Source organism: Rhinichthys klamathensis, unplaced genomic scaffold, assembly GCF_029890125.1.
Source record: "Rhinichthys klamathensis goyatoka isolate OS25496 unplaced genomic scaffold, OSU_Roscu_1.1 h1tg000603l_1, whole genome shotgun sequence".
Classification (NCBI taxonomy): Eukaryota; Metazoa; Chordata; class Actinopteri; order Cypriniformes; family Leuciscidae; genus Rhinichthys; species Rhinichthys klamathensis.
This window is the reverse complement of record NW_026607058.1, coordinates 1,048,631-1,075,790: the sequence shown is the minus strand read 5'-3', so window position 1 is coordinate 1,075,790 and position 27,160 is coordinate 1,048,631. Positions and strand designations below refer to the sequence as shown.

General features: G+C 37.8%; 1 protein-coding gene across 1 annotated transcript in view; it reads left to right on the top strand.

Moving 5' to 3' along the window:
- tpo (thyroid peroxidase) overlaps positions 1–26,938 on the top strand; it is a 48,244-nt gene extending 21,306 nt beyond the window's left edge. Inside the window, exons 8-11 of the mRNA XM_056240562.1 lie at positions 12,908–13,166; positions 16,700–16,870; positions 20,557–20,794; positions 26,665–26,938. Coding sequence (XP_056096537.1) covers positions 12,908–13,166; positions 16,700–16,870; positions 20,557–20,794; positions 26,665–26,938 — 942 coding nt within the window. The remainder of the gene's footprint in view (positions 1–12,907; positions 13,167–16,699; positions 16,871–20,556; positions 20,795–26,664) is intronic.
- Positions 26,939–27,160: the final 222 nt, after the last annotated feature.

Genomic DNA, 27,160 nt, shown 5'->3' with positions numbered 1-27,160 from the left:
TTATATCACGCAATTTCGACTTTATATCACGCAATTCTGACTTTATAACACGCAATTGCGACTTTATATCAATCAATTCTGACTTTATATCTCACAATTCTGACTTTACAACACGCAATTTCGACTTTATATCTCACAATTCTGACTTTACAACACGCAATTTCGACTTTATATCACGCAATTCTGACTTTATATCAATCAATTCTGACTTTGTATCACGCAATTCTGACTTTACAACACGCAATTGCGACTTTATATCAATCAATTCTGACTTTATATCTCGCAATTCTGACTTTATAACACGCAATTGTGATTTTATATCACGCCATTCTGACTTTATATCTCGCAATTGTGAGAAATAAAGTCAGAATTGTGAGATAAAAAGTCGCAATTACCTTTCTCTGGCGGAAACAAGCTTCCATAGAAAAGTTATTTTAAATTGTAATAAATAATATTTCACAATTTTACTGTTTGATCAAATAAATGCAGCCTTGGTGAGCAGAAGAGACTTATTTCAAAAACATAAAAAATCTTAATGATTCTCTTAAAATGTGTCATGATATCTATAACCATACCGTTGTACCGGCATAGATTAATTAATATATATATATATGTATTTGGTTTAAATACACAATATCCTATTATCAGCTGTTTGTAAAAAAGAAAAATCCTGTCTGGAGGAAATGTCTCCTACTGCAGTATTTTAACAAAAATAATTTCTTTGGCACAATGAAACTTTGACTTCATGTGTAAATTTATAAATATTCCATAAATTACTTTTGCCGGATGAGCGTGACCTCTGATAGGCAATTACTGATTTTGAATGTCCGTAATTTTGAGTCTCATTGTCTCCGCTGACCTAAAGTCACACATCAGCATTAAGAGCAGAAGAACAAACCCGTCAGAACTGAGACACACTGTTAGTTCTGAGTCTGGACGGATGTTTTCACCTGTGAAAAAGACAAATCACATTTGACTGGAGCTGGAACAGTTTATTCCTGCATTATCAGTTTATTATGCATCATTTGTGAGTTGAAAAGAATCACACATTTTGTCTTGTTTTCCAGTACAAATATCTAAACGTTCTAATATCAAGATACATTTAACCTGAGAAGCAAAATGGCATAAGATATTAAGTCTGAAAAATATATCAAAAGATGTTTAGAACTATAAGAAATATCTGCCACTGGGATCGCACAACTCAACAAAACAATGAATTACATTTTTACATTGAATTTCATATTACGGTACATTTTTCTGACCCCACTGGACGATATCAGTTTTTGTTTTAAATATATATCACTTATTTTTGATACATTTTCGAGAAAAGTAAGAAATGTCACTAGACATTAAGAAATCATGTTTATTTCAAATACTAAAAAAATTTATAACGTTACGAATCCAAAAAAATACAGCTGGTCGCTTTCACTTATAGCGTCAGCTAAATGAATAGCTGTATCTTTGATATCGGTTACACACAGTGACGGAGGCTTGTGCTTGTACTTAGGTTAAAGGGATAGTTCACTTTGAAATTAATTTTTGGTATGTTTTAGCTTACCTCAAGGCCATCCAAGATGTAGGTGTCTTTGTTTCCGCAGTAGTTTCAATTTTGATATTTTTAGGTCAAACCGTTCTTGTCTGTCAGTCATATAATGCAGGTCTATGGTCACCACCTCAAAGAGCATGCACAGAGAAGTCCAAATTAAACATGATTTAATGACTCGTAAATGTAAGTACACATTGATGGCCTAAGACACTGAAACGAGCGGTTTGTGTGAGAAAACAAACAGTATTTATATCGTTTTTACCTCTTGTAAACACAGCCACGTCCAAGTGATCTGAGGGCGCCGGATTATGCTAATCTTTTAACGCATTTTTTTTTTCCATAACCAATTAATTAAATTAACGCTTTAAATCAACATCCCTAATATATAGAACTTCAACATTCAAAAGAGTGTACCTTTAAAGATACAGTAGTTGACGTCTGGTTAACTGTGTTTGAAGCACCACTCATTTGCATAAACCACTTGCATAAAATGAACTTCGACAGAAAATATCCAAAACAATTCCTTAATAAAAGTGGCCACTCTCATATAGTCATCGTTCAGTTCAGTGTTTATAACCGTACAGTGACAGCGGTTAATCTCTAACACTGTTGCTTGCAGTCACATATGCTATTTCTCCTGTCTGAAAGTGTCCAATTAAAGTCTTATCGACAGTTTCAGAAACAGCTTTAGGGGTTAAAAACTCCTTTATATTAATATACAGTTTTCATAACAGCTGCTTCAGTCCAGAGATCGGCTCGTGTCTCATGATTCAGAACAGTGTTGCTTTAGTGTCATTCAGACATACTATTATAGTTCATATTAATATTCTGAGTTTGTTTTTTATTTGACCTTTTTTCATTTAAAGTTTTATTGTGCTTTTGTCATTAGGGCCCAAGCCTTGAAAAGGCGAAGGCCCTATTGTTTTCCTAAGGATTATTATTATTATTATTATTTTACTACCTTTTGGGCACTTTTGGGGCCCTTAACGTGCTCAAAAACTCTTGAAACTTTGCACACGGGTCAGAACCCGCGGCCATCAGGGCCGGGCTGAAGCTGGTACCCGGGCGTGGCAGGGGGGCTCGACAGCGCCCCCTGGAACGCGGTCCGCAAACTTGGTCCATAAATCAAACACGCTTGCATGGAATAATATGAAACTCGGTACACTTATAGATCTCATCGGTTCATATATACTTCATGCTCTGATTTTTTACCCCAGCCCGACAGGATGTCGGCTATTTAGGGTTGTTTGGAAAACCCATGCTCAGGAATTCGAAATACTCCTCCTAGAGAATTCAAACTTCACGGCACGAAACTCGGTCAGCATGAAGTCAAGACACTGAGGATGAAAAATTGCCAGGGGATTTTTGATATCTCGAACGCTTTGGCCGTGGCGAGGAAACGAATTTATGGCGAGAAACAAGAAACAGGAAGTGTGTTATAACTTCTGCATACATTGACTGATCTCGATGAAACTTCAGCAGTGTGTTCGTTGTAAGAGGCCGATCACATGGATGTGACTATTGTGAGTCAAAGTTATAGCGCCACCAACTGGCAGCAGGAAGTGTGTCACTTTCAAAATGCTTTGAAATCACCCTCTTATTTTTACCCGATTTGCTTCAAACTTCATCTGTATAATGTAAAAACACGGCAGATGTAGACCTGTGAAAGGATTGTTTAATATCTAAGATAATGTTGCCATGGCAACGCATCAAACTTTAATATTCTTTTTTGATGCTTTTGAGACTCTTAGCATGCTTGAAATTGCATGAAACTCGACGCGTCGATCGTTGCCGGAAGTCAGATATTTTCATTTATAAAGTTTTAAATATGTATATTTTTACGACAAAACCGCACGGATTACCCTCAGAAGGCCTTCGTTTATCCCCCTGGAGCCGGATGGATTACTTTTGTGAAGGATGTATGCACATTTTGGGACTTGAAGGAGGTGGACCCCATTGCTTCACATTATATCCACTGAAGGGTCTAAGACATTTTCTAAAATAACTGAAAATGTGTTCGTCTGAAACAAGATTGACATATGCATCTCGAACGGCTTGAGGGTGAGTAATGCATGTGTTAAATATCATTTTTGGCCGAACTATCCCTTTAAGCCAGCCCAAAAGGAAGTGGGATTTTGGTCTGAATGTGAATGTTTTGCAAAACCAGCCTCTACATTTTTACCCACTCCTCTTAAGTGGTTTATTTTATTCCCACCAAACTTTTTTAACATGATGAAAATACATTAAAGAAGCATAATTGTGAATATCTATTGAATATCTCAAATTGTTTTGCTATGGCGAGGGATTAAAATCATGTCAAAAAAATAAACACTAAAAGCCTCATATCTTTTAAAAATTTAATTATACACCATTTATTTCTAGATACAATTATAGAAATAACAGAACTAAACCCATTTTATTCTTGTTTTCAATTTAAGAATAATGTAAAAGTTTAAAAACAGCCAGGATTCACTATTCAGTCAAAAAATAAATATATCAAGTAATACATAGGGCTATACTGCCCTCTTGTGTTCAAAATCAGGTAGGCCTATTGTATTTAAATATATAAGGTAGCCTATGTGACTCCGAGAACATTTTCTCACCGGTTATTTGACGAGTAACACCGCCGGGGGGCTTTTAAATCGCTAAGTTAAAAGTGAAAGTAAAGTAAGGACGTCCGCACGGATATTTATAGTGGTGGCGCTCGCAGTGCGCTCGAATGAATTTCTATGGAAGTAGAAATGAAAAAAAGTTCGCTCTGTTTTGCTCGCTTGTCGGACGCGCACCGTTATGAATGCCAGTGCAGCCACATACTTTTTAGTGTCACCAAAGAGTATAGAAGAACAAGAGGCGAAACTTTGATGCTTTTTTGGTAACAGCTAACCGCTTCGGTAGCGCGGCCGCCATTTTGGGGTGAAAATTCCAACTGGAGTGACTGAACAACAACACAGATAACAGTTTTTTGAGGTAGTTTTTTCTTGCATTAGTGAGTATTTCCATTTTATGCAACTTTACACATCTACTATTATTAGTTACCAACTCCACTAGGCCTGAAATATATTTTGTACGTTTTAATCCCCTGGATCATGCTACAAACATGATGACCTTAACATGATGCATTGCTGTGTCCGTTATCATATAATTGCCACTTTGGACAGTGGCTGTGTTTTTTTTGTTTACATAGGCTTGCATGAATGAGACAGTGGATGTTTATGGATTGGTCATTGACTCTTTGAGTAAATCGATTCGTTCAAAATGCTGAATCATTTGTGTCTCTTACAGCGACAAGAGTTTAACCCTTGTTCAAGTTTAAGGCCTTGTCTTTTTGGATATATATATTTTTTTTAAATTCCAAAATATGCATACAACCCATATATTTTAAATGTATTGTTTGCTTTAAATTAAATTAAGATTGTATGTTCATCTGAATTATAAATAATTTATTCCTGTATAAAATAAAAACACATTTGAACTTTATTTCTTAATCAATGTAGAATGTGTAATTGAAAAATAAACAGATTAGGGCTCCGAAGACAATAAATGAAAATCAATGCGATATGGTGAATGTCCAAAAGATGGCTCCCACAGACTGTTTTTAAATGAGGTTGGATAAATATGTTTTGCTTTTAGACAGTGTGTGCGTGTGATTTTAGTTGGGTGACAGTTGTAGGTTACAGTTTGACAGGAGTTACAGTTTGACAAAAGCACTTTGTTGTGATTTATTGCGACTGTACACACATATAAGTAAACAATTTGCAGTTTGAATGATGTCCTCTATGAACAAAATGACAGAGTATGCTTTTATGTGTAACAATGTTCAATCTCACACACACACACACACACACACACACACACACACACACACACACACACACACACACACACACACACACACACACACACACACACACACACACACACACACACACACACACATATTGCATCATTGCAATCTTGACATCGCAGCCTGTTCATTATAGCCTTAATAATATATAATGATAAAATAGTCAACCTAACATTACCTAACACTAGTGCCTATTCTTTAGATACTAGTGCTTATTCTTTAGATATTCTTTTGAATACGTATTAGTAGCTAATGAATAAGTACTGGTATCTATTTAATAGGTACTAGTATCTAATGACTTAGTACTAGTATTTATTGAATAAATACTAGTATCTATTAATAGGTACTAGTATCTAAAAGGTCATTTTCTCTCTCTCTCTCTCTCTCTCTGAGCCAATATGGCAAGCCGTTTTAACATTTAATCATTTTAACCTACTAGTCTCTATTTTCATGCTACTAGTACTTATTTTTTAGATACTAGTATCTATTCCATTAAGTACTAGTACTTATTCATTAGCGACTAGTGCTTATTCTGTTTAGAATATTCAAAGTGCTTATTAAATTTTTATGCTTATTTATATTTTCAGAGCAGAAAATCCGATTTTTCTGCTTATTCAATATTGCATCTAAAATGTAAGTGACTTGACGTGTGTGTGTGTGTGTGTGTGTGTGTGAGAGAGAGAGAGAGAGATTGTGTCTGTTACAGTGACAAGAGTTTAAAAGAGCTACTCGGTCCGCCACTAGAGGAGAATGCAATATTCCAAATCGCAAAACCTCATTTGGCAAATCTGCCTTTTCTTTTGTGGCTATAACACAGTGGAACACGCTCCCCACACACCTTATTACCTGTACAAATCCTCAAACCTTCTCGAGTTTGACAAAAGCATGGTTATTGTCACAACAAAACTGTACACATCTATGAAATGTGTGTGTGTGTGTGTGTGTTTTGTACTGGGAGAGGTAGGGATCTTGATTGTTTAGTTTTGTCGGGGTGGGGTGGGGTTGGTTTTAGGAATGGGGGAAAATTGAGCATATGTTAGTTTTAATTGTAAATTAATTTTATGGTTAGAAAATTGTATATTTTAATGTTTTGTATTATTCTCTGCCAAGGGACTACGGGCGGAAAATAGCACTTGTGCTACAACCTGGCACAATGCATCTCTCTTTGTTTTTTAAACAAGGTTAATGTTAACTTGTGCATTGTCCCTATTTAAATAAAATGAATCAGAAAATGAATCAGAATCAGAACCCTTTAAGGCCTTGTCTTTTTGGATATATATCTTTTTTTATTACAAAATGTGCATACAACCCATATATTTTAAATGTATTGTTTGCTTTAAATTAAATTAAGATTGTATGCTTGGTAATTTAACCTAAATAAATTTAAAATGAATGTGCTATATTTCAGATTAATATAGCCTATTTGTTTTCCTTCATTTTAATCAACACTAACTTTATTCTCATCTGAATTATAAATAACTTATTTCTGTATAAAATAAAAAATCCCGAATAATCCAGACCAACCAGAGCGCACTATTTCTACAACATCATCAGTGCTGAAGCGGAACTACCAAAGCCGTTCGGCAGATAGCGAGCAGATATTTTGATATTTTGTGTCACGTTGTGCACAATAACCCTAAAGGCACCAGGGTGGCGGTGCCACCGGCTTTTTATATATATACATATATATATATATATATATATATATATATATATATATATATATATATATATAAATATAGCTGCGAGCAGCGATGAAGGGCCAAAGCAGGCGGCACCGCCACCCCGGTGCCTTTAGGTAACTAAAGGCACCGGGGTTGCGGTGGCACCGGCTTGGGCCCGTAATCGCTGCTCGCAGCTATATTTTTTATTTGTTTTTTTTTTATATGTCCATTTTTTATACATTTTTAATCAGTTTCTATTTTAGGACATCAAGTTAAACTAAATGAAAATGAGAAATGTGTATAAAACATAATAGAAAATGTAATTATAAGTTTTTAAACATTTTATTACAGTTTATTTTATTTCAAGTAACCAGTTGTTTATGGTATTTTAAATTTTTAGGAACTTTGTAGTGTTATTGTCATTTTATTCATTTTTTTTATTTTAAACGTCTAACTAAAATGTATTATTATTATTAAAACTATTATAAATGAGTTTATAGTCAAAAAACAAAAATGTATTATTATTGTTATTATGTATTATTAATATTATTAATTAGTTTTTGTTTTTATTAAACAAGTTAAAAAACGAATTAATAATAATATCAATAATAAATAAAAATTATATTAAATAATATTTACTACTTTAATTCAATAAAATAATTATAATAATTATTATTACTATTTATTTTTATTACTATTATTAATTTGTTTGTTTTTTAATGTCTAACAAAAACACACACACACACACACACACACACACATTATGATATCACTGTAGGTCTTTGCATTGGGACAGCTCACCTAAAAATGAAAACTATGATCAGAATAATGTTCATTTTAAGATCTGTCATCGTTCAAGCAAAGACTAGAAGGGGGTGCACATACTTTTATCCATGCATGTGATCTATTATTAAACGTTACAGTATAAATGACTCTTTGAATGACATGATGAAGCTGATGAATGGCTCCGCTCTCCTCCTGTGCTAAACAGACACACACACAGATCCGCCACACTGGGCAGAGGAGAAGTTCAGGGATTAAAGGCCTTGAGCCATGGATGTAAAAGCCTCCTCCTCTCCAAGCGGTCCTCGCTGAATCAAAGACACATTTGATCGCTCCCACAAGCATCTCTAAGGCTGAATGCTGCCCGGGCCCCAGAAATTAAAGTGGCAGAGTCAGTGACTATAAAGTAGTGCAGAGTCCACGGACATGGCACACATCAAGCGAGCGCAGTGTTTTAACAAAGTCCCGCAGGGCCCGACTTCACACAACCAGTAAAAACCGTTTCCAGTCCTGCTGTATTTAGGGCTTATGGACAGCGGGTTTGGATTTATACGTCCCCTCTGTAAAGGGCCAGCCGTCAGTCAGACACGCTTCTGAAACATCTCTGTGCTGGACTACTTTCATAACAGCGATAAGACTGGATGAATTTTTGAGGCGCATCTCATCTTATCTCCAGGCACAGGATGTCCATCTCACACAGCCGAGTTTATGTACTATCTCATTCATGAAACACGAGCAGAGCGAATTTTTGTGTGAATCGTGTGTAAAGTGGTTCTGGCGTAAATTTTCGGATTCATTAAAATGTTCGTATTTTCCAAATGTTAGTTGGTACACAAGAAATCTAACGTTACACCTGCTCCCAGCCACGCGTACATAGTGAGTTTAACATCCGAACGTTTTGCTCATTAATAACCAAGGCTGCATTTTAATTCACCTTAATCGGGTACATATTTACACAGCATTTTGAAAAAATATTATACAGGTCCTTCTCAAAAAATTAGCATATTGTGATAAAGTTCATTATTTTCCATAATGTAATGATACAAATTAAACTTTCATATATTTTAGATTCATTGCACACCAACTGAAATATTTCAGGTCTTTTATTGTTTTAATACTGATGATTTTGGGATACAGCTCATGGAAACCCAAAATTCCTGTCTCAAAAAATTAGCATATCATGAAAAGGGGCTCTAAACGAGCTATTAACCTAATCATCTGAATCAACTAATTAACTCTAAACACATGCAAAAGATTCCTGAGGATTTTAAAAACTCCCAGCCTGTTTCATTACTCAAAACCGCAATCATGGGTAAGACTGCCGACCTGACTGCTGTCCAGAAGGCCATCATTGACACCCTCAAGCAAGAGGGTAAGACAGAAAGAAATTTCTGAACAAATAGGCTGTTCCCAGAGTGCTGTATCAAGGCACCTCAGTGGGAAGTGTGGGAAGGAAAAAGTGTGGCAAAAAACGCCTTTTCTTTAGGACCTGATACGCCACTATGTAGCCTACGCTTGAAAATAAAATGTGGTGTTTTGAATGAACTTCTGATAATAAAACTTCGATTTCTGCATCTGAGAAATTTTTCTTTTTCATTCACTTTTGAGAAGACATGTTGAAATCCTTCGTTTGGTGTCATAATATGATGCCCATAATAGTTGTCAGTCGGATTTAATGGGCGGGATTTATGGTAATTGAGAATGAGCGTGCACGCGCATCCCATTTACGACTGAGTGGAATTAATTAACACACACACACATTTCACTGTCCAGTGTTGCCAACTTAGTGCCTTTGTCGCTATTTTTAGCGACTTTTCAGACCCCTTTAGCGACATTTTTTCAAAAAAGCGACTAGCGACAATTTTAACGACTTTTTGGACAAACCTCAGTAACCTCCAAATGTTGCCAGTACTGTCCTGCGAGCGCGAGGTCGTCACTCTCTCTAGCTGCGTCTCCCCTGTTCAGTGAATGGCTGAGAGGAGCGCACGGCCGCTGACAGACGCGAATGAGCAGTGTTTTTCCATGGACTTATCACTATCTGCTTTTCTTTTGTTTTATATTTAAAGAATTTAGTTTGACCGTTTTCATTTTATTTCTTTTCTTGTGCTTATTACTTGTAACTCTCACTATCACAGAGCTTAGTTCATCCGGTTCCCTAACTCTCTCAATTCAGATAATGATCCACATAGGCCTATAAAAATGTAATCATTCACTATATTATAGCTACTCGTTCTATTGTCTGACAACAACAAAAAAGGAAATGAAAACAGCTTTATTTGACATTCGGCTATATTATATTAAATAGAATAATAGAGCATTAATTTAAAGAGAAAACGCACTAGGCTGACAGAACGCAAGTACGACGCGATGACGTCATCAATATGCTAATTGAGGTATGACGTCATCTAGCGACATTTAGCGACTTTTAGGGAAGGCCTTAGCTACTTTCCTTTGAAAATAGTTGGCAACACTGATCACGTCTGACGTTTATGAAGTATTTGTGAATCAGGAGATGAGTTTTCGGGAAGGTCTCTTTACGCGCAAATCACTCTCATATTTACTCGTATATTTACGAATATTTCATGAATGAGACCCAATATCCCCCATGGCCCAGTCCCACTCGCATTAGTTAGCAAACGAACCGTGCGTTTCTCAAATTAGCATCTACAGATTTCCGAATCAGAGTATCATTTAGCAGATCTCTGGATTGTGTGCCCTGGGGCACAGAGAAGTGAGTGTTCAGAATTACAATTTTGAAGTTTTTTCTTGTGATGATGCTGTCCTGGAAAGATGATAAATGGCTAAATCTGCAAAATGCATTAGATCTGTTCCAAAACCGAGTGTGCCTCCTACCTAGACAGCATCTTATTATTTGTCATAGGCAGTTCTTAGGCAGCACATCCATAGCCAATTCCAGAATGTATAAATTAAAAGAATTCAGTCTAAATAAAATGGGCTATTTTTGCCCGTGTGTGTGATTTATCTTAGCATCGAGTCTCTGTGGTTCATGTTTAGGGTGACCACCCGTCCCGCTTTGCATTGTACCGCATAGCATTTTCACCCCTTGTACCGCACGTCGCATATTGAGAAAATTTCCCGCATTTTCATCAGTCTATTGGTTTTTAATTATCATATTAAGAAAACGTGCATGCGTTCTTCTGCCTTTTTGTGAAAGCTTTTTACCTATTCTTTTGCAGCGTAGTTTTTCACCTATATTTCACAGCGCTTTGTCAGAAGTACAAATACAACTGCCGTTTTTAAAATCCTATCCAGTGGTTGAAAAGAAAGGATAAACACGGTCACTAGTAGGTTGACCAAAATGTGGACCGGTGTTTCGTTCCATGTCAGTCAACAAATGGATAATTCGGTCAATTAAGATTTTAATTTAACACAATTTATCAACTTGTTGCTTGCTGTGGTTGCTTTAATTCACATCCTTTCTAAAAAAAAATATGAAAGTGTTTGGTTTTCTTAATATACAAGACTGTCAATTAATTTAGGGATGCACGATGATATCGGGACAACATCGGTATCGGCCGATAAAAGCTTAAAATGACCATCATCGCATCGGCCGATATGAATATTTCTGCCGATGAGTCTTGCCGATAGGGTGGCGTGTTTCCTATGCGCACGTGACGACCGTGAACGAAGCATGAGCGCCAGCAACAACTTCCAACTAGGGGTGTGCTGTGGGTCTCACGGTTTTTGATCGTGGACGATTAAAATGTCTCCACTATCTGCTTTTGAAGAAAAATCATAGTATCGTGCATTCTATCAGTTCAATTCTGGCGCCTTCATCTCAACATACTGTACAACGCGACGTACATTCACATCACATCACATCACATGTAAACGCAGAGGTAGAGTTACACTCACGGGACACCGCAATTCACAAAAGTTCATTGTTTGCATGTGCGTCAAAGTCTTGCTAGTTAAACATGTCACCGTGCTGATGCGCTGTTCTAACATGCGCTTTTCTGAGCGCGTTACACCCGACGCTCACAGGAACTAAAGCCGTCACAGCGCCTGCATACTGGACTAATCTTTCCAGTCTTATTGCGCTGATACTGTCAAATACACACAAGGTTTACATAAACAAAGTTGGTAATGTCTAAAGTGAAAGCAAACAGAGAAAATCTGCTTGTCAAATGCGTGTATATTAGACGCGTCGCGTCACTCGCGTGCAGTTCTTAAAGAGACAGTAATAATATTCTGCCGCTTGTCTTTAAAGAGATACTGCACCCAGAAATAAAAATTCTGTCTATCTAATGTTGTTTCAAACCTGGATTCATTTCTTTCTTGTGCTTAAATATAGGCTACTATGGAAGTCACTGGAGTACAGCAACTGTTTGGTTAGCCACATTCTTCCAAATAACTTTTATAATTTCAACAGAAGAAAGAAACTTGAGAGAGTAAATGATGACAATTTAAATTTTTGGGAGAATCATCCCGTTAATGTTAATAAAACAACAAAACACAGAGGAAATCACTCACTGCTCTTGACTGAGAACATTAATAGAAGCTTTAATAAGCTTTTTTTGCACTTAAAAAAAATACAAATATATCGGTATTGGTATCGGCATCGGGCAAAATTAGTTTGAAAATATCGGCATATCGAATATCGGCCAAAATCCTATATCGTGCATCCGTATCAATTATCTAATTTGATGTTGTTTTATATTTTATTTGTTCATTGTTTATTTTGTTGGATTTTAGTTGGACTTGGTCAGAACTGTTTCTAAAAAAATTCTCTGCATGATGGCGCTGCCTTTGGGCTCAGGGATGTTCAATTTAAATGACATAAAGACATAGGCCTATGTTGAGATGTAATGGTGTTTTCTGGAAGGGACTAAAGAACAAAGAATTTTTTTCAGCTGAAAGGCAGAATACAAATATTTGTATTAAGTTAGATAGACATTATATAACAGTTTCAGGTTATTTTTTAGTGTTGGTAACATGTCCCACACAAACTTATAATCATCCCACATTTGATTTGTTTGATGGTGGTCACCCTATTCATGTTGGCAGTAAATACCGACTCTCTCTTTCTTTATATTGTTTTTCTTGCAGATCATAACCATGAGAGATTACGTTCCAAAAATCATTGGCCAGGCAGCTTTCGATGAGTATATCGGACCGTACGAGGGTTATAACGACTCGGTGAATCCTTCGGTGTCAAACGTGTTCGCCACGGCTGCGTTCCGCTTCGGTCATGTGACCATCTCACCTGTGCTCACGAGACTCAACCGGAGCTTCCAGGAACACGAGCGCTTCCCTTCTCTGAGTCTTCACCAGACCTTCTTCAGCCCGTGGAGACTCGTACAACAAGGTTCCTGATCCGTTCATTCTCATCATCCTTTGATCATCACTGTGTAGTCTGATCCACTTTACACTTTATTCTGATCAAGAGCGTGTGTGTGTGTGTGTGTGTGTGTGTATGTGTGTGTGTGTGTGTGTGTGTGTGTGTGTGTGTGTGTGTGTGTGTGTGTGTGTGTGTGTGTGTGTGTGTGTGTGTGTGTGTGTCAGGGGCGCTGGAAGATGTTTTAGGTTGGGGGTGCTGGGTTATTTATTTGAGAAACAATATCAACTCTATAAAACTCGTCAAAACTCCACAAATCAAAACAAGCACGTATCAGTGATAACACTCATTTAAACAGCACACACATTATACAGTGTAATGTGTTACACACACCCAAGGCCGTAACCAGGGTTTGAAAATTAGTGAGGTCCGGGGTGAGGTCTAAAGAATTGAGCTATAATAATGGTTAGGCCATTGGACCCACATTTCCCCATGGACATTAAGCTGCGACCCCCTTTTTTTTAAACCCCCCCTCGGTATTTTTTTTGGGGGGGAAATAAACCATTAAATGGCACTTTCTGGAGAGTTTTGTGCAAAGAAATATAGAAAAAAAAGTAGATCTAGCAAGTCTTATATTTCTGTAATTCACACAGATCAAACACAAATATGCTAATTGAATAGATTGCTAGTTGAGAAACACTGCTTTAATTAATGTTTTTATGATGACTTTGTGAAAGGTTAACTAAACAGCATGAGCCGTCTTCCAGCTGGCCAGTAAGTTATTTGGCAAATTTCACTCTGTATCATACAGATCTGTGTTATGCTATTGTTTTTGATAGTGTTATACATTTCTTACAGATAATCACGATGATCATTGCGTTTGTCTTACTGAATGTGGTAGCTTTATGCAATTACAGTTTAAGCTTTTTTTTATTAAAGCCGACAGTAAAATGTTGCCAGATTTTGCTACGAAAAACAAAACAAAATAATAATAATACTCCGAAATAAGTTCAAAGCTTGTGTTTTGGAAATAAGATGAATATATCACTAACATGCAACTTTCCATTTTAATAACTTCCTAAAGTGTCACATTAAATCAGAAAAAACAGGTCCAGTAGACTACTGTTGCCTTTGGCTTGCTCATTTGGGGATATTCAAATTAAATGATCCATCATACCACTGATCAGCTCTACCAAACTTTGATGTCTTTTTCCAGTAGTAAACAACCACTGTTAAGTTGTTTTGATTGATACTGTGAAGCAGCTTTAATACAATCTGTATTGTGAAAAGCGCTATATAAATATATTTGACTTGACTTGACTTGACTACTGCCACCTTTCCATTAGTGGATCTGGCAACACGGGATCTGGCACCCGCGCCCTCACTCACAGCTCTCAAGCCCCGTTCACTGCGCCAGCTTCTCGCAGCAACATGAATTGCAAACACTCATATGAGGTGGTTTAAACGGCTAATTAATCATTCAGAGAGCTTGACCTTTTTTTTTTTCGAATGTAAAAAAATGACAGAGGTCCGGACCCCGGTGACCTCATTGCTGCGGCCATGCACACACCCGAACTTGACTGCACATGACATTTTTGCCGTTATTGATACTGCTTTCAATCGTAATGCAACGGTCACCGGTCTACGGGACATAAATTAAGCCTTTAAATAAAAGGGTCATTGGGCCGTTAACACTGTCAAATACCATAAAAGACCACAGCGACAGGAAATAGAAATTAACTAAAAAAACCTGCCTAGTGTCTAACAAACACAACACTGTAGAGCGGCTGCGGACGAATTATTATTATTATTTATTTTATTTATTTTTTGAGCGGCTGCTGACGAATTCTTTCTACACGAACACACAATATAACGTCACACTCTTTGCGTATGTTTTACAAAACATAATTTAACATAAATAGTCCTAACACTTTTTAAATAACCCACTTAAAGTGTTTATTAGAAATAAATTACTAAATGCTTAGAATTAATAAATGTGAATGAACAAAAATTTGCGTTACATTTACAGTTCCGTGAAAACGGGGTGCTGCAGTGTGTGTGTGAGAGTGTGTGTGTGAGAGAGAGAGAGAGAGTGTGTGTGTGTGTGTGTCAGAGTGTGTATGTGTGTGTCAGTGTGTGTGTGTGTGTGTGTGAGAGCTTGTGTTTGTGAGAGAGAGAGAGTGTGTGTGTGTGTGTGTGTGTGTGTGAGAGAGACTGAGAGAGTGTGTGTGTGTGTGTGTGAGAGAGAGAGTGTGTGTGTGTGTGTGAGAGAGACTGAGAGTGTGTGTGTGTGTGTGTGTGAGCGTGTGTGTATGTGTGTGTGTGTGTGAGAGCTTGTGTTTGTGAGAGAGACTGAGAGAGTGTGTGTGTGTGTGTGAGAGAGAGAGAGTGTGTGTGTGTGTGTGTGTGTGTGTGTGTGTGTGAGAGACTGAGAGTGTGTGTGTGAGCGTGTGTGTATGTATCTGTGTGTGTGTGCTGATAGAGACTGCTGGAGACTTTTTTTTACTCATGCAAAATATTGAAACGCATCCCAAGTTGATAAGAAGGTAAAAGAGTTTCAGGGAAGGCCGACTTCAATATAGAGTTGATTCATGCGAACATGTCCAGGCAAGGGACAGAAATATTGAATATGTCAATATTAAATGATGACTGCTGCAACTGGCAGACTCATTAATGAAGCACTGAATAATTTCTCTCATTCAGTTTCTAACTGAATGATTTATAGTTTTAAGTTCAACTCAGTTGCACATCAAGAGGACATTTTACATACATTCTGATTTATAGAAAACAACTTGACAACAGCAAAAGTCAATCCAAACACGGGGAGAAAACATTACCAAAAGCGGGAATAAAAAATACATTTCAACATAAGAGCCATTAAACACAAAACAGAACAGAAACGCTCCCAATTTGAACACCAAATATAATTGGTGTAAAATGTAGCGGATTGATTGATATCTTTATTTTGAACATGTAAATACAATTAAAAAAGAAATCAGAGAAAGAAAAAAAATGGTAAAAAAAACAGATGAACAACAAAATAAAAATCAATACTTTCCAGTACTTAAAAAAAACCTCTATTTACATGTACAAAAAGGAGTAGGAAGAAGTAAAACGTATGTACTCATACCCTTACTACTATATTTAAGGAAATGGCTACAAAATAATAAATCTACAGAAATCTATAATCAATGAAAATATATATTCAAAAGTTATTTTCACATACATATATTACACATACACAACAATATTTATACTCATACTACAAGCTCAGGTTATTATTAGCACTGTTTCTTTGTACCTCTGGAATATAATTTCTTTGCACATCTTTTTAAAATGGAATATGTTTGGACTTTGCTTTAACTCATTATTTAAGTTATTCCACAGTTTAACACCACTGACAGATAAACAGAAACTTTTCCTAGTAGTTGTGTGTTTCTGATTCTTATTAAGGGAGATGAAGTTAGCAGCTGCCCAGCACTGTGATCCACACTTGTGCATATCTGTGTGTGTGTGTGTGTGTGTGACGGTCAGTGTTTGATGGCATGTGTTGTTCTCTGAAGGTGGACTGGATCCGGTTCTGCGAGGTCTTCTGGGACGTCCAGCTGTCCTGCAGAACCAGGAGCATCTCATGACCGAAGAACTGACGGAGAGACTCGTGGTCCTCAACATCCCGGAGTCTGTGGATCTGGCGGCTCTGAACCTGCAGCGAGGACGAGATCACGGCTTACCAGGTGACTACATCAGAACACTTATTATTACTGGTGCTCTAACCCAGTGGTTCCCAAACCTGTCCTGGCGCCCCACCAACACTGCACGTCTCCCTAATCAAACACACCTGATTTTAGTGATGTATGTCTCGAGACCACTTTTACGTGGTCTCGGCCTTGACGGTCTTTGGTCTTGGTCTTGTGTTGGTCTCGGACCTCTCGGTCTTGTCTAGGTCTCGTTGTCTCAGACCGACATAGTGGTCGGAGGATATCAATATCCACGACGATATCCGCAACGGATTGATGCGCGCGTCCGAGTGAAGACAGTGCGGTGCGCGAGCCGTATCCGCGCTACTGATCACAGCGGCAACGAGCACTTTGATCACTTGATTCAAAAAACACATATCATGTACAGTTTTTGATGTATTAATATTTAGTAAAACACATATCAGTGACATGATGGGTTTTAACTTCATTCAGGAGATTTTGGGTAACTGCACAACTGATAGATGACTTTGAGCGCACCGCCAACGGTGTGTGTGTGTGTGTTTGTGTGTGTGTGTGTGTGTGTGTGTGTGTAACCATAGCGACAAAACAACCAACTTTCGGATCCTGGACTTTAGCTTATAATTACGTTTTTAAAAATATAATTATGTATTTAAAAGTTGCAGAATGGATTCATTTGGAGACTTCGAAATCGGCAGAGATAGGCAGGCAATGCAAAACAAAATCTTACAAGTTATTGCTTAGCTTCAACAACACTAGTCTGTTTTTTCCCCCTCCGGTCTCGGTCTTGGTCTGTCTTGGTCTTGGTCTTGTCTTGGTCTCGATACCCTCTGGTCTTGGTAGTGTCTTGGTCTCGGTTTAGGCGGTCTTGACTACAAGTCTACCTGATTCAACTCATCAGCTCATTAACCCATATGATAATGAGCTAATGAGTTGAATCAGGTGTGTTTGCATTATTGATTTATTATATTCCTGTTATCACTGTAAAGCTGCTTTGAAACAATCTTTATTGTATAAAGCGCTATATAAATAAAGCTGACTTATAGTTAACAAATTAAAACCATAAAAACACTTTCAATACTTTTCAAACTTTAACTGTGCCACAAGATGAGGATGAAGGACTGAAGACAGGATCAAATTATCAACATAATTAAATAAAACAAAAGGGTAAACATGCGTAACAGTATGTAGGAAAACACACGCATACACAAACAACACTGAAGACTGAAAACAGAGGAAGTAAATACACAGAGATAATCGACTAAATGAGGAGCAGTTGTGCTGGAGGATTAGTTTCCATGGTGACTAACGAGTGGCGGGAAAATAGAACAAAGGAAACATGTGACTGAAGACAAACAAACTAAAAGTCTGTGAAGGTGACACTAATCGAACATAAACGTGACAAACTGACATCAAATAAAATATGAAAAAATCCTATTTCACCTAAATGCCCAGGCAAAATTTCTCATTTTCATTTAGTTTAAAGGAGCTGTATGTAAGAAATGTATTTAAATTAATCATAAAATGGCTCTGATGTGTCTCCAGACATTAAGAAATCATGTTCATTTCAAATACTTATATCACTGACAACAGTAGTACGGCCACGATATTGTCATTTAAAAAGTGAAGTTGCAGCCCTCAACTGATGTTGATGTTGTCATCTTGTGTTTTGGCCTGAAGCCCCACCCTCCACCTATCTACCAATCACGAAGTCAGTAGTGTTTCGGCATCCGGGTTGCCAGCTCTGCTCTAGTTGAAAGCTCCTTGTAGCAGCCTACGTTCCTGCTGGATCCTGCAGCCTATCTGGCAACCTCGAGTCAGGGGGGAGGGGGAGGGGATGCACCGCTCTACAGTCATTTGAAAGTGATTGCAGTACCAGTTTTGGCCACAATCTTACATACAGCTCCTTTAACTTGATGTACTAAAATAATGTAGTAAAACCAAAATGAACATTTATAAAAATGATATAAACACTAATTACTAAAACTTTGAAAAAATACAGAAACTGATTTAAAATATTAATAAACACCACAACAGTATCTGCTTATTTAGCTTATCAGTATCTGTTTATTAATATTCTAAAACTCTTGAGTTTGAGAAAAAACATGTCTTAAGTATAATTACACTTTACAATAACGTTCCATTTGTTAACATGAACTAACACTAAAATACTTCTAAAGCATTTATTAATCTTAGTTCATGTTAATGTCAACATTTACTAGTACATTATGAAAATCAAAAGTTGTTAATATTATTTAATGCACATGCGCTAACATGAACTAAAAATGAACAGTTGCATTTTTTTTTATTAATTATCATTTACAAAGATGAATAAATACTTTTATAACCTTTACCAAGTTTCGTTAGCCTGGGAAAACCCAGACAACTTCCGGCAAATTTAGATTTGATCTGAAAGTTAGTCTGGCAAAGAGCTCATTCAAGCCCATTTCCAATCCGCCGAAATCGAGGCACCAATCAGAAGCGTTGGGGCGGGCTTTACACGATGACGACAGCGCTGGGATTTTGAAGCAGATTTTGTAGCCTACATTACAAAGATGGATGCCGCCGTCGAACATCACTCGTTCCAATCAGCTATCGCGTCTGTTTTAAGCCATTTGAACGTTTCCTTTTAGTTAAAAACCGAGCAAAGAACAACACTCGGAGATGTTTCTCCGCCGCTCTGCATACGTCATCTCCTTCATCGCTCTGATTGGGTTTAGGCAGAGACTATTTATATAGAGACATGCCACTTCATCAATCCTTAATACAACTATATAGGGAAAACCCGTAACGCCAAAGATGGCGGTTGTATGCACATGTCCCGGCCCTCCCGTTGGAAAGCCAATCGTCTGCTTTTAACAGTCAAGCCGGGAAACATTTAAGCCTATCGTCTGGTTCCACTGACGCATGCGCACAGTTGAGGTTTGCGACAGCGCAAAATACGTTACTGTTTGAAAAGGCGGCAGATTTGATATGCAGTGTATGTGTGAGTTGTGTAATATCAGACATCAGAAGTCTCCCGCAGATTGATAGCGGGTCCCTGATGCCCGCAAATTAGTTCAAATCTCCCGGTATCTAGAGCGAGCGAGCAAGAGCGCGCACATACTGTGCTTCAAACTGTGTAGCGCGCGCACGACCGAGGGAGAGAACCCTTGCGCATGCGCAGTAAAAGTATAACCTGTGGGGAAAAGGCCTTTTAAACCTTATTTTGGGGCAAAGTCAGCAAACTTTTTCAGCAATTTTGATCATAATTTACTGCTGTTTCTATACATGCAGTTTTTATGTCCCGGTGACCAGTGAAACTGCAGTTCTGACTCGCTGCCCATTCATTTAGATAGGAGCCTGGTCTTGTTAGTCCGAAATAGCTGCCCGGAGGCGTTGCCAAGATGGCGGCCGAGTGGCATGACTTGCCTAAAAGGACTTGGGTTTAGGTCTATCCGCGACGTCCGTTGGTGACGCCCCTCTGGAAATGACGCTTTGCCAGACCATAACTCAGTTACAACTGAGAATGGTCTGGTTTTAACCAGGCTAAAGTTTTGTACCATTCCAATGAAGTAAAAAAAAAAATAATCGGTCAAGATTTACCGAAGAGAGAAAGAAGGTATTAATATACTAGTCTACTGATACTCTGATGAGAGTTAGCTGACATGTAGTTGTATAGTTGTGTAATACACGAGTGATCTGTAAAAGTCTTTCTCCTGCAGGTTACAATGAATGGAGGGTTTTCTGTGGCTTAGACAGAGTTGAAAGCCGATCAGATCTCGCAGAGGTGGTCGGAAGTGATGTTTTGGCAGAGAGAGTAATGGATGTGTATGGACATCCGGACAGCATGGACGTGTGGCTGGGAGGAGTTCTGGAACGACCGGTGTCTGGAGCCCGGACTGGAGAACTCTTCACATGCTTGATCGGGAAACAGATGAAGACGCTGAGGGAAGGAGACCGGTGAGATCTGAGTGTGCAGAGACACTGCTCAACCACTGTTAACCTGCAACCTAGGGCTGCACGATTTGGGGAACACGTCATATTGCGATTATTGAGGTCAATATTGCGATTGGGATATAATAAACAAATGGTTTCATGAGTCAACTTGCTTGGTTCTAAAGCAAAATGCACACACAGATTAGTGATAATTCTGAAATGTGTATTTCTCAACTCAAACTAGCAACAACTAAATGATTAATTAATTAATTAATCAAAAATGACCCGAAGCGTTTAAATAAAAAAATGTTAAAAATCGTAGCTTCATCGGAATGGTCCAAAACTTGGTGACTTTTTTGGTACTTGGTATATGAACACCCAAAAAAATTGGGGACAGGATTTGAAAAGTCTAAGTGGTCGTAAAAAAAATAGTCACACTCAGGACCTTCGGGTCAAAAATGACCCCCATAGGAAATGAATGGGGAATTGGCAAAAATATGAAAATACAGAGTTTTTTTGTGCATACAATCTACAAAACAGACAGGATGCAGAAAAAAAGCACACAACAGTGAAGGGGTGAATCTCTTAAAACAATTGGTGACAAAATGCTTTCCATGTGTTCTCTTTATAATGCAATGTTCAGGTTTGAATGTATTATAAAGTAAAACTGCCACTTCAAATTACCATTTAAACCAACCAAAAAAATCTTCTTTTTTTTTTAAATTTTAAAAAATGACAAAAATAGTCTTTGAGAATCTGTTATTATATATTCAAATCAACAACCTGGAAAAAATTAAACAATATGTGAAAAAAATCACTAGAGTGTTTCTACCATAGGTTTCTACAGAGAGCTGTAAATCCACTAGTGGTAAAAAAGTGCTATTGCGTGATAAAAATGCTCAGTGTGTCCACCAGATGGCTCCGATCTCATTTCAAAAATTGCTTTCATGAGGCCTAGACTTGACTCTAAAATGAAATACAGCTTTAATAAAAATTTTTTTTATTATTATATATATATATATAAATTTTCTATTATATTCAATGGGAAAAAATGGGTCTTAATTATTGCAAAAATATTAATTATAAATCATAAAATTATCTCAAAACACCAAAAAAGAAAAGAAAAAATATTATTGAACAAAAATATATTTCATTGATTTTACTCAAATAAATAAATCTTAATGCCGCCCTCCGGGTCATTTTTGACCCGAAGGTCCTGAGTGTGAGTCTAAAATGAAGAACCCCAGAGGGTTAATAACACCTATAATGATCAATAAGCCATTGATGTCTGGATAAAAAAAAAAAAATATATATATATATTTTAAACATTTATTAGGCTTTAAAAAATATAACCGCTTTTAATTTAAGTGAACTTCAAACAATCCTCACATAAACCCATAATAAATGTCAGATTTACCTGCGCCCTTCCTGTCTAAAAGGTATATACAGAAATTGAATAAAGTTGTCAAACAGCTGCATAAGTTATAAATTATATATAGACTAATCCTTATTAAAGCTGCAAAAGTTCTTTAGTCAAGTAATTTTAGTCTGAGTCATTTTCTCTGTTCCCTCTGTTCTTTGATTAACGTTACTGACAGAAAGCTTTATTGGCTGCTGGCCCTTTAAGAGCAGCCGCTGTTGACAGAACTCTTTACGTCCATTACAAGACTGCTCTTATGTTATGAAGATACTCGACAAAACGACACTTTGGCATAATTGTGTGTGTTATTGTTCGTTCAAGCGCGAAAGAGAGCTGTATTCTGGCGCGCGGTCTGTGCATGCGCATGATACTGGCGTTTGTGTGAGTCACAGTCAGGACATTCACAGGCGCTCTCTTTTGACTTGTCACGTATGAATTGTTTAAAAGCATTCGCACGAATAAGAGCGGGATCATAACACTAGCCAAAGGATGACAAAAAATAAGAGATGCTGCGTTAATTGCAGCCCTAATTTGTTTATTTCATATAAAATCGCAGCATTTTGCATCATATAATTGCATAGGCTTGACATCACGATTGCAATATGATTAATCGTGCAGCACTACTGCAACCAACACAATACAAGCTATGTTTCCATCCACACGTTTTTATCCGCATTAAGCGATATCGAATGAAAAATGCCTTATGGAAACAGTAAAATTCGATTGAATTTCATGAATATCGACTCAAATGAAATACGATCGGTCTCATCGGATTTTATCTTGATCGATATACGGCTTACACTGTGTCCTAACTACACGCGACGCGACGCCGCGACACGCGATAAAAGGTATCTTTTCCATGTTAATCAGAGTTTTTGTCCTAACCAGACGCGACCATAGACAGTATAAGAAGTGGACAGAGCCATCTCATTGGAACTCAGTTGAGACAGTTGAAGCCCATTTTTAGCGATTTTTGAGCACTTCCGTTCCTGACGCGCAGACTCAAACCGACTCAAACTAAGCTTGATGACGTGAGCAACCTGTCTGACAGACGTGAATCTTCTAGTAGCTGTGCGTGAAAAGAGACGGGGAACTTGAGCAAAGAGTTCTTTGGCGTGAGTGAGCAGGAGTAAGTATTCCGTTGCTTTTATGGACTCATTATCTATGGGCTTCTCCCTTGACGGGACGTCCCCCCGATCGCCTGCGAGCTTCTCCTCCTGTCTGTACGGTCATTTCTGTACAGCGCGACAGAGAGTCGAGTGGTTATGACGCAATCGTTAGCCTATTTTTACTAAAACTGTTTCTACGGGGCCATAATGTAACATAGAAGGTAATGGAGCCCTTTATACATTGTCGTGTTTCTTTAGAATTAAATAATGGACAAATGGAGTCTTTAAACGCCTCAGACGTAAAGTTATTCGCTGTCAAAGTGACGCCAAAATGAATGGGAGTCAATGGAAATGCTAACGCAAGTGAAGTTCTGCTACAACATGGCGGCACCCGGCCGGCTTCAACTTCCGGTCGATGGATTACCCCCTTGGACGCGACAGCGGCACGCGAAGTTTCTAATTTAGAAACGGTTCCTATTTCTGCGACGTCGCGGCTGACAGATCCGCCCACACAGAGAACAAGATCGAATAAACTGATTGTCATATGAAGAAATTACACTGGTTATTATGAGTACACATTATTTATTTTTAGTTAAAAATAGGTCACACAGATTTTGAAAGCATAAAATACAGCGTTCAAACTGAATTCTATGCAAACAACTGTACTTCATAACAAAATTAGTCAATGAGTATATTTTGTTAATGTTTTGATTTTTAATAATGTTATTTCTTGATTTGATTATGTCCTTACTCATTTCCAATGCGAGTGCGGGCCAGCAGTGCACTTTCACAGAGAGACTCCGCCCACACGCTGTTCTGAATGGCTGTGATTTTTGATTGACGTGTGGCGTCTCACAGTCGCGTCGCGTCTAGTGTGGACAGACACACTTGCTGTCGCTGGAATTTTATCGCGTCGCGTGTAGCTAGGACACGGTGTGATACATGTCAGCAGCGGCACTGAACGCGGATCCACAACAGAACCGGAACACAATACAATGCTGAATAAAGGCCTAGTTTTTGTTATTTTTGGAGCAAAATGTATTTTCGATGCTTCAAAACATTCTAACTAACCCACTGATGTCACATGGACTACTTTGATGATGTCTTTATTTCCTTTCTGGACAAGGACAGTATACCGTACACACATTTACAATGGAGGGACAGAAAGCTCTCGGACTAAATCTAAAATATCTTAAACTGTGTTCCGAAGATGAACGGAGGTCTTACGGGCTTGGAGCGACATGATCATTAATGACATCATTTTCATTTTCGGGTGAACTAACCCTTTAACATTCGCATAACCATAAAACGTTTTTAAAAGTTTAAAAAAATTAACAACAAAGAAATAACGTTTTCAAAACTTAATAAGAACGTAAACGAAACTATGTTCTTAGAACATAATTTGGTTAGTTTTGATTAAATGGAATGTGGGAAATGGAATTTTGATAAAATGGAATATATCCTTAACTGGACGTTTTTAATGTTCAGGGTGCAACAATGTTTTCAAAACTTAATGAGAACATTAGCGAAATATTCTTAGAACATATTTTTGTTAGCGGGGATGCAGCTTTAAAAAAGACAGTTCAACAGTGCCCGTCCACGTCTTCAGCACTGTTCGTTCCGGAAGTGTTTTTTCCGGGGGGTTTTTCCCATGGGGATTTCAAAAAAATTCTGCGTTATAAGCCATGAACCAAACCAACCAGCTATGAGGAGAATCACAACACTACAAACTTTAATTTAAAGCAAAAAAAGTAATTGAAAATCAGACAAAAGTACAAGACTGTGTTTAGTGAGGGAAAGGACGATCCCATGAAGCAAATTAAAAACGATGTAGAAATATAAAACTACTCATTTAAAAATGTTATAAAAACAATATATTTTAAGATTGTTGAAAAATATGCATATATATTGAAATTAGGGCTGTCAGTTAAACACGTTATTAACGGCGTTAACGCAAACCCATTTTGACGCGATTAATTTTTTTATCGCGAGATTAACGGTCTTTTTGGCCTAGCAAACTGTTGTTTTTTTCACTGCGCTATGAAACCCACTCATTTCAATGGCTTGTGCCGCGCGAGGACGTTATGTTGCTTCGTCGGCCATCAAGTGGTGTTTCAGACTGGACTTGCTGCGATGATGATAGCTCAGTTCACAACGACAAAACACACAGATCACTTTGGTCTCGTCAATGGAACCATTTGGCAACTTTTTAAAAGTAAACTTTCCATTCAGAATCTTATTGGCATCCATTTCAGCGTCTCGCGCTCGTCATCCACTCAAAACGTAACGTTAACCTACTATTTGGCCGGCTCGCAACAAGTGTGTTTACGGTCTAGCTAGATCCGGTGCTTTGACCGGTCAAAATTCAAATTAGTTCAACTTTTGCCGCTGTGGCGATTACCAGCGCGGCCAATAGAAACGTTTTGGCATCCAAAAAGTTTTGAAAATTGGCGTAGCGCCGCACATTCCCCGTCCTGTCTGAAAGCACTATCATCACAGCACATCCAATCTGAAACACCACTTGATGGCCAAGCACACACACACACACACACACAGCTGATGTGAATTCTCCGCCCCCTCGTCAATATCAGGACCTCGTCAGTATTTCTTTCACCCTTTTATTGATGGACAGTGTTACATTGTGTGAGAGATTATTTGCTCCAAGTGAAAATGTTTTAGTGTGAAATTGAACACAAATATTTCAATTCGTTTTTTATTGAAAACAACATATACTAAGTATTTTGAGATCGACTTGATTACATTCACAGTGCTTCATGGGAGTGGGCGGAGCTAAAGAGATCTTTTGGCACTTTTTGGTTAATTGGTTGTTGCGTTAAATCTTACCCAGATACAATAGTGCTATTTTCTGATTGGCTAATTGTGTAGCCCTTTCCTTTTTTTGATTGGCCGATAAGTGGCAGGCTCGATTAAGGGGAGACACGCTTGATTCCTGCCGGTTCCACAGTGAAAGCGGCGTGGCCAGAGACAATTTGGGCGCTGCGGCATATTAAATATATTATAAATAGTTTTTCTGCGTGAGAAATACAATGTGTGGTGGCGGGAGAGCGTGACAAAAGACCGAAATGACTGTCACGCTCAATGCTTGACACTTGAGAGCCCTGGTTCTGTTCAATAACTGTGTTAAAGTTGATCAATTCTGAAATGAGTTCAGTACGGCTATAAGCAGCTGAAGACAATAGTGGTTAGAGGTTTAAAACAAGTTTTGCTTTTCTCGATGTCATTCCAAACCCTTATTTAACTTGGGAGAAGCACAAGAGATGTTATTTGTCAAATGATTCCTTTAACTTGTCATGTCAAAATGCTAAGAATAACACATTGATATTGATATTTTTGGTGTGATTCAGATTCTGGTGGGAACATCCCGGTGTGTTTTCCCCAAAACAAAGACAGGAACTCCAAAGGCACTCTCTGTCTCGTGTCATCTGTGACAACAGTGGCGTGACGGAGGTTCCTCCTGATCCGTTCAGAGTCGAAACTTACCCCGAGGACTTTCTCTCCTGCGGGAACATCCCGTCATTGGATCTGGAGGAATGGAAAGAACAGCCGGATGACGGTTCGTATGGGACGGTTTTTAATTTACGGACACAAATCCTGCTTTTCCAGCTTTCTTTAGATTGAGATACTAGGTTAAAATGTACATATACACTACTGTTTATTTGAAATTTTATTATATAACTGTAATATATATTATATGAAATTCATATTATATTTTATGTTTTATAATTCTATATTTTTATTCCTGTGATCAGAGCTGATTACTCCAGTCTTCAGTGTCACATGATCCTTCAGAAATCACTCTAATATGAGGATCTGATGCTCAAGAAACATTTATGATTATTA